The sequence below is a fragment of the Triticum dicoccoides genome, chromosome 2A (genome assembly GCF_002162155.2).
Source record: "Triticum dicoccoides isolate Atlit2015 ecotype Zavitan chromosome 2A, WEW_v2.0, whole genome shotgun sequence".
Lineage (NCBI taxonomy): Eukaryota > Viridiplantae > Streptophyta > Magnoliopsida > Poales > Poaceae > Triticum > Triticum dicoccoides.
The window spans coordinates 461,592,541-461,607,637 of record NC_041382.1 but is presented as its reverse complement, the minus strand read 5'-3'; the positions used below and the strand labels follow the sequence as shown (position 1 = coordinate 461,607,637).

The following is a 15,097-nucleotide window of genomic DNA, read 5'->3' as shown; positions in this document are numbered from 1 at the left end:
CTTACTCTTGTCCTCTAAACTGACAAGGCCGTGAAGACGGAGTGGGACAAAGCCGGTTGAGGGGCGCATGCCATTGTTGGCGCCGAGGCGGTCGAGGACATCATCCCGGTGAACAAGTGATTGAAGAGGGTGGACGTGCCGAGCAGGATGGCTGAGATGAGCAAGTCGTTGGGCATTTTCTGCAGGCCTAGGCTTGGCCACGAGGAGGGGGCACGAGATCCACTTAGGTTCTACGTGTCCATCAAGGACATGGACGACATTCCATGCTTGTCATCCTGGAGGCCTTCCGGACGGTGATGAAGAGTGGCTCGTCTTGAAGCCTCCTCGCCTCCTCAGGTTGTCTACTAACAAATGTTGCGAGTGTTGGGTCCAGGTCTAGATCTTCCATGAGCAGATGGTGCTGGGGAGGGGCTGAGACTACTTCTGTCAAAGCACAAGATCGTCCCCAATGACTTGCTTGCCTTGAGGCTGTCTGGCCTAAGCTTCAAGGCGCAGATCCATAGCACCTCCACCTCCACCTCCACCATGTGTAGGATCAGGTGCCAAAAGCACTGCTGCCAGGGCGATATCCATCATGCTCTTCCTCATGTCTAGTTAGTTGTTAAACTTCTTGTCAGTTTGGGTGCATTGTTTTGAACTTGTCATGGATTTGCCGTCAAAGTGTATATTTTGCCCAGGGATCAACACCTTGGGGTTGTGCAGGGGCATCCCATCTTTAAACCTACGTGGTAGTGTTTAATCCATCGTATGCATTATTAAATTGAGTGTTAATGGTCTATAAGTAGTGTTAATTGTGTTGTGTTGCACACAACCAAACAACTGTGGTTTGCATCTGCTCACCCCTGAAGCACAAATGCAGACCACCAAATAAAAAGCATAATATGGCCGGCTATTGATGCAATGTAGGCTATCAAACTATGTGCACAACATGGTTTTGAGCTTGAATTCGCTCAACCAGGCCCAGTTGGGTCACACATGCAAGGGGCCGAAAAACAGTGCATGATACCAAACGCGCCCATGATGCCATCTACAAGCACATTTGTCGGCAACTTAATGCAGCAACACAGGTTCTAGGTAAACCATGTATGAACTTAGTGGTCTTTTTGTTTTTATTTCTGCTCCGAAGTGTATCCGGGAGACCCTATGTAATAGTATGTTTGTTTAATCAACAAAATACCAACGTTCTCTGAAAACGGAGAGCAGCAGCTGCAATCCTAAGAATTTCGCCAATCATACGGATTTGCGTTTTCAATGGTCTTAAACTGGACAAACATCATGTGTAACAATCAATCTATACAAAAATGGAGTTCGGAAATAGAGAAATAATCATACGGATTTGTGATTTCAATGGTCTCAAACTGGAGCTACAAGCCTACAAACATCATGTGTAACAATCAATCTATACAAAAATGGAGTTCTGAAAAGGAGAAACAATAAGTGGTATCTTTCTGTTAAACCAAAGTGCTGTAAACTACTCCCTCCGTTCACAAATATAAGATGTTTTGATTATCTCAATATGGACTACATACAGGAGGATGAGTGAACAAACACACTAAAACATGTCTACATGTGTCCGATCCAGAAAACGTTAGAACATCTTATATTTGTGAATGGAGGGAGTGCATAACAGGAAACATATCTCACAAGCATAAATTATTCATTAAATTGTTTTCTTCATTGCAGGTTACCATTCACACTACCAGACCGCAACCAAAAAGTCCAAACAGCAAGATTTCTGCAAGTGATATTGGCACACCTGACAAAAGGATTTGCTGCTGTTGTACGTAAGCCATAACTGCTTCTCTCGCAATCTGAAATCGCTGATTACACGATATCAGAAGATTTAAGGAGATTTAAGGTAGTCTACAATGCCCCCGAACATGTTCTGATTATTTGACACTTGACAGTACTATCTAGCAGCCAATGGTAGTTTTCTACTATAATAGGTTTAAATGTTTTTCTTGGAAGGAGATTTAAAGTGATATCCTCAATTGTATAAAAAACTGACTAATGGAGGCTGGCAGGGGGTGTTACAGCTAGAGAGATTCTTAGTATGAAAGAAAAGAACCAAGGAAACAAAATATTAGTTCTCCCCATTCCGCAAATACTACTCTGGGGAAAGCCTTACCTTCGACATTCCGGGGGAAATTCACGACGCTATATTTTTCAAATGAACAAGAGCTGCCTGTTCCAGTGAGAAAACCCTTTAGCACTAGCTTTGCATCTATACAATGCCTATATACTGAAAAGGAAGATGGCTCTGTATGTATCTCAATATGTACACCAACTGAACATCCTCCTTGTTCCTGCAGCTACATCTCTGTTGCCGATCCTAACAAGAACTATGCCTGTTGTGCATGTGGATGGTTTTTGTTTTCTTCATCATCTCCAGGATAGCGGCAGCCTTCCTCCTTGCTCTTGGAGTCCCATTCTGTGCAAGAGAAGCCAGTGAGCCATTTGTATTCTCGTCTGCCTCGATCTCTTTCAGCTTTGCCCTATTGTACATACAGATTGAGAAGAGGACTACCGCCGCGTTCTCTTTGCTGCGCTTGCACTCACTCTCCCTCATTGCTTGGAGCATACAAGTGGCACCACCAAACTCTATCATGAGCTCTACCATGTCATAGTTGCTTGACAATAAAGCAAGTATAGCCAAGAATTCCTCAACAAGAGACTGATCACCGATGGCTCTGATTGCCACATCGACGATCCCACTCCTTGTAGCTATTGATCTGTTCTCATGGAGCATACAAAGATTGAAAATAGCTGATGCCGCATCTTTCTTTGCTATGATGCTGCCATGTTCAAGAAGATCAATCAAAGGTTCAATTGCCCCCAACTCACCAATCTTCTCCTTGTTGGAGTCAAGAGCGGACAGAGTGAAGATGGCAGCTGCCGAATTGCTGCGGCTCCCCATGTCTCCTGATTTTAGTGCCCATATGAGAAACGGGATTGCTTCTGGGTCATCTCCAATTATTTTCTTATTACTATCATGTAGTGAAAAGTTGAGAATTATAGTCACCATGTCCTCCACTACTTGTGGATCATTTTGTAATCCTGGGTTAGAAAACCGTGCAAAGGTCATTTGTGATATGGAATCTGGCCTCTCTTCTAAAACAGCTCTAAATTCACTGCTACGCTTGGTAAGGAGCCGAAGACCCTTAATTGCTTGCTTCCGTTCAGTACTGTTTGATGATGAAGTTATCTTGTTGAATATTTCATCAAATGTTCTTTGCTCACTGTTGCAAATATGATCTTCCTCCTGTTTCTCAAGTGGTGAAAGGGCAAACCCATTCTCTGTGCACCACTCTGCTATCAGGCTCCGGATGAGGAGGTTAGGAATGAGAGTTGTGTTTAAGAGCACTTGCTGGGTCTGCGGGCACATCTGGTTCCCTGCACTAAACCACTCCGCGATGTAACGACGATCATAGGTCTGCATTGGAGGAAGATCAATGGGTCATATATTTTTTTAACTAAACACATAAGGTCTCACAAAGACTGATGAATGTACTAGAGATTTTTTTTAATCTAGATGTTGTAACATATATGTCAGCTATTTATTTTCCTTGAGACTTCCAGTCAAAATTGTCCCCATATGAAACATGAATACTTCCCTCGATGCTCATAAAATTCAAAACGTGCCAACAATGTGAACTGCATTTACTTTTGGTTGGTCCAAAGATGAATGAGTTGAAGAATTCACACTAAATCTAGCATTGGGGAACAGCTATAGTACAGACATGGTATAATATGTCACATATCCAACACCCATGTGGCGTCAATGTGAAAAGGCATCTTAAGTCACATGCTTCACATGGTCAAAGCCTGAAGTTTCTAGGGATAAAATATCCTAAAATATTATTGTTTACTGAACTTCTGGGGGAAAATTGCATTGCAATTTGGGTGGTACCTACTGAATAAGTATTACATGGGAACAAAATTCACTTCCAACAATGATTCAAATCCACATGTTTCACATGTAAGAAATCACCAATTACATGAGTTGAATGAAATAAGATCTTACTCTACAGCTTTTGAATATTTTATGTAATTGTGATTGCAATGAAACAAATAGATGTGAAATTTGCAGTTCTTCCATTCACACACCCCATCATTCATCAAACCATAATAATCCATATATGTACTGTTAATTATGCTGGGATGCAACAAAAAGTAATCAGAATATGTACCGTTAATTAATCGTACAAAATAATCCAAATATAAGCAGAGCTGCCACTACGCAGTATTATATAAGATCCTAATCTTCAGAAACCTGAATATACAATTGTGACATCCGCAGATGTTCAACTCACACAGTGCAAGCATTTTGCTTTCGATCCAATCCAAAGCATGGATGCCGCTGATAAAAAAATTATATTGAAGCTGAACAATGTGTTTAAGTGTTTCGATTATGGTGATACATTCCGGCGATTTGCACCAGGAATGAAGATTCAGGAACAGTAAATAAGTGATCACATTTATGTCCAATAACTGAAAGTTTTAAACCATAACGATAGGAAATCCTGAGCACCGACATTTGCTGCCAGGAGTCAAAAGAACATCAAGAAAACCGCATATGAACGAACACAATGGTGAATCCAAAATAACAAGGAACACCCCGAAATTAGCAAAAGAAGCGCGCCGGTCCTCACCTGCCCAGACTCGACGACGACGGGATCCCTCATGATCTTGGACGAGATCGGGCACAAGAACTGCGCGGGCACGGACTCCGCCTCGTTCGCGGATCGAGTCTCCTCTCCGCGGGCACCCTTTCGGCTCCCGCCGACTTGCGCCTCCCTGAGCGCTGCGAGAGCCGCGGCCGCCTCGTCGAACGCCTCAGCGCCGGCACCACCGGCGGTGATGGTGGCCACGAGTCTCCGCAGCCGTCTTCGTAGCGCCGCAGCCTCCTCCTCCGCCGGCGGCGGCTTGGCCATTTCTGGGGGAAGGCGTGGGATGCGTGCGCCGAGCCGCTGGGTTGGAAGAGACGGGTGGGAGGTTTTAATTAACTAGCGGGTTTCTGTGTAGGCCCGTTGACGCCCCGGCTTTGCCACGTGTGCTGTGCGGATACTTTACTGTAAAATGCTGTGCTCAGTAAACGGTTGGTGGACAAGACGACCTGCCTAGCGAGTCGGTACCGACTACCGTATGGTCCACGACGCTGGTAACCGGCCTGAGCACATCGAATGCGAGCATCAACGCCATCTCCAACCCTACCCTGCAAATTTGCTTGGCTTTCGTCTTCGTGGACACGGATACAGAAGCTGACCATCTAACATTATCGGCATATATTTTAATTATTATTTAAATTAAACGGATGAAATTCATGTAAACACGACGGATTTTATGTAAATCGAAACATGGCAGATTTCATGTAAATCGAACAAAATTCATTACATTTCAAATATTTTTTGTATAACCCGAACAAAATTTATTTTATGTTTTCATATAAATCGAACTAAATCCTACTCTAAACCTAATCTAAGATCATCAGCGGGCATTCCTCATGTCCGGCCATGAGCCCAAAGAACTGAAACTCCGGCTATTGCCTTCGCCTTCTCCGGTTCCGCCTCGACGCTCTCCGGCTTCGCCTCCAGAGCCACGGGAAGTGAAATTGTCCGCCTCCACATTGCCCTCATGCGGCTAATCGGCCGACGATATTCAGCCCACCAAGCTTGGCTTCAACGCGGAGGGGAAGAGCGGCGACCTTCTTGGGACCCGAACGACGACGGCCTACCATGCACTACTCTTTCTCGCTGCTCGCAGCACCTCATGGCGGCGGGGCGCGGCCGGGCCGAAGCTGGCGATGTCCTCATCGTTGTCACTCTTGCCCCACACCTCATCCGTCGCCTTGTAAAACTCCCTGTAGGCGGCCGCCAATTCCGCCCGATGGAGGCGGTACCGCCAGCGGTCATGACGGATCTCGCGAGTGGAGTGGTAGGAGTCGACCAGTGCCTCCTACTCCGCCACATCCATGTTTGACATGATGGTCGTGCCTGCAGCGAGTTGCTCCTCCGCACGCTGGTGCTCCTTGAGGAGGGCGAGGTTGTAGGCCTAGTTGACCTATGCTGTCGGAACTTGACCTCCTGCTCCTCCTGCAGCATGTCCGTGTAGTGTGCACGAGCCCCGCCAATGGTGAAGCCGGCATGCACCGGCGAGGAGGGTGGCACCGGCTCGTCCTCCATTGGGGCGTCGTCGACCTCCGTCTCAGCCATTTCCTTCTTTTGCTCTGAGGAAAGGGTGTCCCAGAGGGCTTTGGAGCATGAGGAGGCCATGGAGGGTGTAGTGCAGAGAGGAAAAAGGATTGGAGGAGGATGGTTGTGGCTATGGTCGGGGCTGGGGTTTATATAGCGGGTGGATGGCAATGAGCCACAGTGCTGTGGTTAATGGTGGGCGGCAGACGGACGGACGAGTGACGTCGGAGTGGGTTCCTCAGCAACCGCGTATGTTTACTTAAGGGAGGCGAATGGCGTTTGAATGCGGAGGGACATCGTGTGTACCAAGAAGCGGCGTGGGCGGCGCTATTAGCCGGTGCGTCGCTTTAATGCCAGGAGCAGTGAGAGGTCGCGTCCACTCTGGCCGGGCATGAATATGACACTGACGCTCTGGGGCGGCGCTGACCATTTCGGGCGTGAAGAAAGCGCGGGCGAGGGAGGGGTTAATGGTGGACTAGCACAGTCAAACATGGGCGTGGCAGTGGTCCCGACGCCCGCAAAGCCCCCCTCCCCACTTTGTCTCTGGATTGCAGGAAAAAACACGTTTGGACTGTCAAGCGGACCGATACAGGCCCGCGTTGGAGGGCACAACATGTCGAGACCGCGCGGTTCGGACGGTTGCGGGTGGTTTGAGGGTCGGCGTTGGAGATGCCTTAATACAAGAAACGGTCATCCAACTGTGTATCACAGATGTTCGAAAACATTTCAAAATAATTTTAAACAAATCAGATGGTTTTCATGCAAGCCAGACGATTTTCATTTAAACCGAACCAAATTCATGACATTTTTTAAATATATTTCATCAAATAGAAGTTAACCTAGTATAAATCTTTGTCGGCATCCATCCAAGTCATTGTTGTTCCCCATGTCCAATATCTTCACCCATCGTGAGCTCCGGGAAGTGAAGTCGCAGGTCATCGGCGAGGAAGAGTAAGACATGGGACACGGAAGGCCCCACATGGGATATGAACCCCTCCGTCTCCATTGCCCTACTCTTTCTCATTGGGAGTCTACGGCAAGAACGTTGCCGGTGGAGATGAGGTCCACGATAGCCATGGACGGGTCAGCCTCGTGGTTGTAGCGGTTCGGCACGAACGACAAAGACTTGCTGACGTGTTCGTCCGTGATCGCTGATGACCCACAACTATACGGGATCAATCGTAGTCCTTTTGATAAGTAAGAGTGTCGAACCCAATGAGAAGCTGAAGGAATTAATAAGCGGTTTTCAGCATGGTATTCTCTACAAGTGTTATAGAATAGTTGTGACAGATAGTTTGATAGCAAGATTATTCCTAACAAGTAACAACCAAAATAGCAAGGTGCAGCAAGGTGCCCAATATTTTTATTGCAAAGGATAAGATGGAAGTACTTCTTATAGTGATTAAAACATTCTCGAGGACACACGAGAATTTCGTCTAGTTACTTTCGCCAAGATTCATTGACTCGCATTCACTGCTTTGATAAGTTGTTATGTGTGTGGACTAGAGCTAAGGTGTTGTTCTTACTTGAACAAACAACCTACTTATGATTACCCCCTCCCGCGACCATCCGCAACTAGAAGAGAAGGATTAAGATAAATCTAACCATAACATTAAACATATGGATCCAAAATAGCTTCTCACAATACAACTCATAAATCGGGGTTTAGGTTTCTGTCGCCCCGCAACCCATCATCTATAAACTAATTCCGCAATGCCTTCCCCTAGGCACAAACATGGTAATGTGTCATGTAGTAGACGTTCACACGACACTAGTAGAGGAAGAACAACATAACACATCATCAAAATATTGAACAAAAATCAATTTCACATGATTACTTATAACAAGACTTCTCCCATGTCCTCAAGAACAAATGTAACTACTCACAGATCATATTCATGTTCATGATCAGAGGAGATAAACATATGATTAACAATCTGAACATATAATCTTCCACCAAGTAAACCAACTAGCGTCAACTAGAAGATGTAATCAACACTACTAGCAACCCACGGGTACCAATATGAGGTTTGAGGCAAAGATTAGATACAAGAGATGAACTAGGGTTTGGAGATGAGATGGTGATGGTGAAGATGTTGATGGAGATGAGTCCACCCACGATGAGAGGGGTGTTGGTGATGACGATGGCTACGATTTCCCCCTCCCGATGGGAAGTATCCCCGGTGGAATTGCTCCGCTGGAGAGCAAAAGTGCTTCTTCCTAGGTTCCGCCTCAAGACGACGGCGCTTCGTCTCGGAAGTCTTCTTCTGATTTTTTCTAGGGAAAACTTCATATAGCAAAAGAGGGGCATCGGTGGACCTCCATGGGCCCCACAAGTGCAGGTGGCGTACCCTAGGGGGGCGCCCCCCTGATCTCGTGGGCCCATGGACATTATTCTCCGATATCTTTTTCTTCCAGTATTTTTTATATATTCCAAAATAAATCTCCATAAGTTTTCAGGTCATTTGGACCTCTGGATAATAGCTATCTCTGTTGTAGCTCTTTTCAAGCTCAGAATTCCAGCTACTGTCAATCTCCCTCTTGTGATATAACTTGCAATTTAAGAGAGAAAAGACACTAGAATTGCATCAAAAAGTGAAGTATAACTTTAAAACAACAATAATAATAGTAGGAAAACATGATGGAAAATGGACATTTCAACTCCCCCAAGCTCATACTATGCTTGTCCTCAAGCGAATATCGAGCTCGATAATCATGACCACATATTTAGAGAGAGTGGTGTCGATAAAATAAAATATGGACAAGTAGCATCATGATCATTATTATAACAACAATTATCAATCATAAAACTTCTCATGATCAAGTAACAATTCATTCACAAGCTAAAGTGTAGGAAATAAACTTTCTTGAAAACTAACAAACTATGTTCTCGGTTATCAAAGCTATTGCAATTTATCATATTTCCAGTAAGGGTCTATGTAAGAGCTTTTGGCTAAGCAAACTTCACATACTAAACTCTCGTATAATCTTCCATGATTGCTAGTACTCAAAGCATATTTTTAGAACAAAATGTTTCAATCTGACGCAAAGGAAGACGGGGGTTTAATGTTTCACCTCCCAACTTATTTATCTTGGGGATAATGTCAACAATAATAAATCATGATTACATATATTTAAATGGATATATATGTTTGGATCATTCCCTACCACATGGTTCTTGCCAAGCAGAGAATAATTGAGATTGGAATAGGAGTAAATATTTTTGACTCTTACATGAAAGTAAATATTAAACATTGAAAGATAGGCCCTTCCCGGTCAAAAAAAGATAGGCCCTTCACAGAGGGAAGCAGAGGTTGTCATGCACTACTGCAGGATGCTGCTAACGCAACACTACGATCAGAGACCCTTCGAGAAACTGTGTGCAATGCAATAATCGCAAACTGTGCTGTATGAAAACCGTCAGAAATGTATAAAACATTTGCGATGACGGATGCATCAAACACGGTTCAGATTTTAGTTGCATGTGCGATGAAGGGCATACGGTTCAGTTCAATTAACTATTTGCGATGAGGAGGAACAAAAGAAACGGGAAGCCAGATGAAGGCGTGTGCGATACACAACATACGGTTCACTCGGATGAACTGTTTGTGATTAGGCAAAACAAAAAAACGGTCAGCTAGATCAAGGTGTGTGTGATTGAGGGCATACGCTTCGGAAGGATTAACTGTTTGCGATTAGGCAACAGAACAGAAATGGGTCAGCCAGATCAAAGTGTCTGCGATTGATGGCATACACTTCACATGGATGAACTGTTTGTGATTAGCCACAACAAACTGAAACAGTTAGATAAAATCAACGTGTGTGCGCTAGACGGGCACACACATTCTAATTAAAAGAACCATGTGTGATGGTGCTGGCATTGCCTATTGCGGTGCACCCTATGGTGCAAACGCCACGTACGCGGCCGAGAAGACGTACGTGCCCACGTTACATCTTCCGAGAATAGTGCCACACTCATAACCGTCAGTAAATTTTGAGCATGCATCCCATCACAATTTTTTTAGAAGAACAGGGAGGCCGCGTCCCGTCACATTCCAAATTGCAAACATGTTCACACCGATCAAAACCTAAACAGTTTCCCACTTAGGAGCGTATTACTACGCGGTTATAAATACTACTACTCCAAGATGACTGCACATTCCTCCTCAACTCCTCGTCCACAAAAAGTCAAAAACAAACAAGTCATTCATCATCGTCCCCTTGCGTCTGCCATGGCCAGCGTGAGTTCTGGGTCAAGAGATTGCCACCAGGGAGAGGCGAGCCTGGAAGTGGGAGCACGAGAGATGTCCCGCCTCGCCGTGAAAGCAGCCAACATGTCCCGCCGCACGGCCGTAGCAGCAGAGAGGTCCTGCCGCGCCGCTGAAGCACCACAAAGAACCCGCCGCGCCGTCGAAGCAGCAAACTGGTCCGGCCGCGCCGTGGAAGCAGAAGAGATGTCTCGCCGCTCCACGAATGCGGCAGAGATGTCCTCCCGCGCCGCGGCGGCCTGGGAAAATGCCTCACGGGCAGGCGATGACTCTTACAGACGCATGCGTGCCCTCGTCCTTAAGTAGATGGATCAGATCTTCAGGTGGGCGAGGTTGCAGGATGACCTGCAAGCCTCGTTTGAATAGTCTAACAACGTCATCCGGCAACCAAATGAGAGCAATGCGAAGCCCCGGGCCGAGCACGACCTGCTGAGAGCGAAAATCGTCAGAAATGCGGAGCAGCAGGAGCAGACCACTGCCTTGTTGAAGAGGACCGGCGTCATCAGCGAGAAACTTATGGACGAGAATGCCATGCTGCGCATCGAGCGCAGAAGGCTGGTGGAGGAATACGTGGATGCTCTCAACCAGCATCTTGAGGACAAGAAAGAGCTCATCGTCGCCCGCCGCGGAGACTAGTTGTCTTCCTTCTTCTTTTGCCCCTGTGTATATCGGGCATTGCCGCATGTGGTTTTTTTAATTATGTTTATAAATATGTAAGACAATTATTATCCAATGTCATCGTCCTTATATTCGTCATGCTTGCTATAAGTCGCAGTCGATGCTATATAGGTCCATCGGATCTTACATCAAGATCCGTGCAATTAGATTTTCATTTTTCTCTCTTAAATCTCAGTCCAGTGAGACATATAGCCACGCAGTTGAACAGGTGCTCGGGCGCCATTAATGGAGACGTTGGGAGGGAGTTGCGCAGTGGTTAGCGGTCAAAAGGGCTCTCCTCCCGATGAGCACGCGCAGGGGTCTGATCGCACGCCTCCCATACTCAAATAGCTACCCCGCACGGCACCTCCTAGCCAATAAAAAAAAGGGACGCGTGGCTGCAGGTAATTGGTAAGTCGAGCGCCCACGGTTTCAATAATACTTGTGTTTCCGATTTGTAACTTGACAACACTTGTTCCAAAATGACTTTCTTGATTGTTAATGTGTGTGTCTTCGCAAATCGGACAGAAAAATTACCACAGCATGTTGGTGCCATGTCATGAGATCATGCCAACTTTCATGTTTTTCAGGCGTGTTTTGGAATTACAGGAATTAAAAAACCAAGTTTCTCAATCTTTCCGGCCGAGCCACGACGCCCAGATGTTTGAATTTCACTCTCATCTCTTGCATGGGACTTAGAAATTCACCCAAGGACACACATGTGATTTTTCAAACAACTTTGGTGCACTGGAGCACGTGCTTGTAGTTCAAATTTGAATTATGCGCATTAAATGCCCAGAAACTCAATTAATATATAAAAAGGCCAAACGAACCCGAAGTAATTCCAAAAGTTAGCACGATACTTCTATTTGATCTAATCTGGCTGTGTAAAAAAATTAAGGTGGGAGAAGGTAGTGTGCGTATGTCGTTTCGCACACGGAGGTGACACGTTCCCTTTCGAAACCACGAGCCTTCCTGAGGGAAGCTTCAGTTTGCAAGAAGCTTACACCAAAGCTTTTCCCAATTCGGCCAAAAAAAATTACCGCGGCATGTTGGTGCCATGTCATGACACCATGCCAAGTTTCATGATTTTGAGGTGTGTTTTGGAATTACAGAAATTAAAAAACCAAATTTCTCAATCTTTTTGGCGAAGCCACGACGCCTAGATGTTTGAATTTCACTCTCATCTCTTGCATAGGACGTAGAAATTCACCCAAGGACAAACATGTGATTTTTCAAACAACTTTGGAGCATTGGAGCCTGTGCTTGTAGTTCAAATTTGAATTATGCACATTAAATGCCCAGAAACCCAATTAATGTATAAAAAAGGCAAAATGAGCTCGGAATAATTCCAAAATTTAGCATGGTACTTCTATTTGGTCTAATCTCGCTATGTATAAAATTAAGGCGGGAGAAGGCAGTGTACGTATGTCATTTCGCACACAGAGGTGACACGTTCGTTCTCGGAACCACGAGCCTTCTTGAGGGAAGCTCCGATTTGCAAGAAGCTTACACCAAAGCTTGTCCCAATTCAGCCAAAAACAATTACCGCACCATGTTGGTGCCATGTCATGACACCATGCCAAGTTTCATGATTTTCAGGCGTGTTTTGGAATTACAGGAATTAAAAAACCAAGTTTCTCAACTTTTCGGCCGAGCCATGACACCCAGATGTTTGAATTTCACTCCCATCTCTTGCATGGGACCTAGAAATTCACCCAAGGACACATGTGATTTTTGAAACAACTTTGGTGCACTGGAGCCTGTGCTTGTAGTTCAAATTTGAATTATGCACATTAAATGCCCAAAAACTCAATTAATGTATAAAAAAGGCAAAACGAGCCCGGAATAATTCAAAAATTCAGCACGGTACTTCTATTTGGTCTAATCTGGCTGTGTAAAAAAATTAAGGCGGGAGAAGGCAGTGTACGTATGTCGTTTTGCACACGAGGTGACATGTTCCCTCTCGGAACCACGATCCTTCTTGAAGGAAGCTCCGGTTTCCAAGAAGCTTACACCAAAGCTTGTCCCAATTCGCCCAAAAAATTACGGCAACATGTTGGTGTCATGTCATGAGACCATGCCAAGTTTCATGATTTTCAGGCGTGTTTTGGAATTACATGAATTAAAAAACCAAGTTTCTCAATCTTTCCGGCCGAGCCGCGACGCCCAGAAGTTTGAATTTCACTCCCATCTCTTGCATTGGACGTAGAAATTCACCCAAGGACACACATGTGATTTTTCAAACCACTTTGGTGCACTGGAGCCTGTGCTTGCAGTTCGAATTTGAATTGTGCACATTAAATGCCCAGAAACTCAATTAATGTATAAAAAAGGCGAAACGAGCCCGGAATAATTCCAAAATTTAGCACGGTACCTCTATTTGGTCTAATCTGGCTGTGTAAAAAAATAAGGTGGGAGAAGGCAGTATTTGTATGTCAGTTCGCACATGTAGGTGACATGTTCCCTCTCAGAACCACGAGCCTTTTTGAGGGAAGCTCCGGTTTGCAAGAAGCCTACACCAAAGCTTGTCCCAATTCGGCCAAAAAATTACCGCAACATATTGGTGCCATGTCATGACACCATTCCAAGTTTCAAGATTTTTAGACGTGTTCTGGAATTACTGGAATTAAAAAACCAAGTTTTTCAATCTTTTCGGCCGAGCCACGACGCCCAGATGTTTGAGTTTCACTCCCATCTCTTGCATGGGACCTAGAAATTCACCCAAGGACACACATGTGATTTTTCAAACAACTTTGGTGCACTAGAGCCTGTGCTTGTAGTTCAAATTTGAATTATGCACATTAAATGTCCAGAAACCCAATTAGTGTATAAAAAAAGCCAAACGAACATAGAATAATTCCAAAATTTAGCACGATACTTCTATTTGGTCTAATCTACGTGTGTAAAAAATTAAGGCGGGAGAAGGCAGTGTACGTATGTCGTTTCGCACACTGAGGTGACACGTTCCCTCTCGGAACCACGATCCTTCTTGAGGGAAGCTCCGGTTTGCAAGAAGCTTACACCAAAGCTTGTCCCAATTCGGCCAAAAAATTACGGCAACATGTTGGTGCCATGTCATGAGACCATGCCAAGTTTCATGATTTTCAGGCGTGTTTTGGAATTACATAAATTAAAAAACCAAGTTTCTCAATATTTCCAGCTGAGCCACGATGCCCAGAAGTTTGATTTTCACTCCCATCTCTTGCATGAGACCTAGAAATTCACCCAAGGACACACACGTGATTTTTCAAACCACTTTGGTGCACTAGAGCCTGTGCTTGCAGTTCGAATTTGAATTATGCACATTAAATGCCCAGAAACTCAATTAATGTATAAAAAGGTAAAACGAGCCCAGAATAATTTCCAAAATTTAGCACGGTACTTCTATTTGGTCTAATCTGGCCATGTAGAAAATTAAGGTGGGAGAAGGCATTATACGTATGTCATTTCGCACACGGAGGTGACACGTTCCCTCTCGGAACCACGAGCCTTCTTGAGGGAAGCTCCGGTTTGCAAGAAGCCTACACCAAAGCTTGTCCCAATTCGACCAAAAAATTACCGCAGCATATTGGTGCCATGTCATGACACCATTCCAAGTTTCATGATTTTCAGACGTGTTTTGGAATTACAGGAATTAAAAAACCAAGTTTTTCAATCTTTTTGGCCGAGCCACGACGCCCAGATGTTTGAATTTCACTCCCATCTCTTGCATGGGACCTAGAAATTCACCCAAGGACACACATGTGATTTTTCAAACAACTTTGGTGCACTGAAGCCTGTGCTTGTAGTTCAAATTTGAATTATGCACATTAAATGCACAAAAACTCAATTAATGGATAAAAAAGGCCAAACGAACACAAAATAATTCCAAAATTTAGCACGATACTTATATTTGGTCTAATCTGCATGTGTAAAAAAATTAAGGCGGGAGAAGGCAGTGTACATATGTCGTTTCGCACACTGAGGTGACACATTCCC

General features: G+C 44.8%; 1 protein-coding gene across 1 annotated transcript; it reads right to left on the bottom strand.

Moving 5' to 3' along the window:
- Positions 1–1,557: 1,557 nt before the first annotated feature.
- On the bottom strand, positions 1,558–4,961 carry LOC119354898 (U-box domain-containing protein 9-like). The gene is made up of 2 exons (XM_037621665.1): positions 4,653–4,961; positions 1,558–3,433 (listed from the first exon to the last, which is right to left on the bottom strand). The coding sequence occupies exons 1-2, from the start codon at positions 4,932–4,934 to the stop codon at positions 2,333–2,335; spliced, it is 1,383 nt and encodes a 460-aa protein (XP_037477562.1). The 5' UTR covers positions 4,935–4,961; the 3' UTR covers positions 1,558–2,332.
- Between the last annotated feature and the right edge of the window lie 10,136 nt (positions 4,962–15,097).

Excerpts from the sequence above, each read along its gene's own strand:
- LOC119354898 (XM_037621665.1), bottom strand. The coding sequence starts at position 4,934 with ATGGCCAAGCCGCCGCCGGCGGAGGAGGAGGCTGCGGCGCTACGAAGA. Across the intron at positions 3,434-4,652 it reads TCGTCGTCGAGTCTGGGCAG|ACCTATGATCGTCGTTACAT; the intron begins GTGAGGACCGGC and ends CCTCCAATGCAG.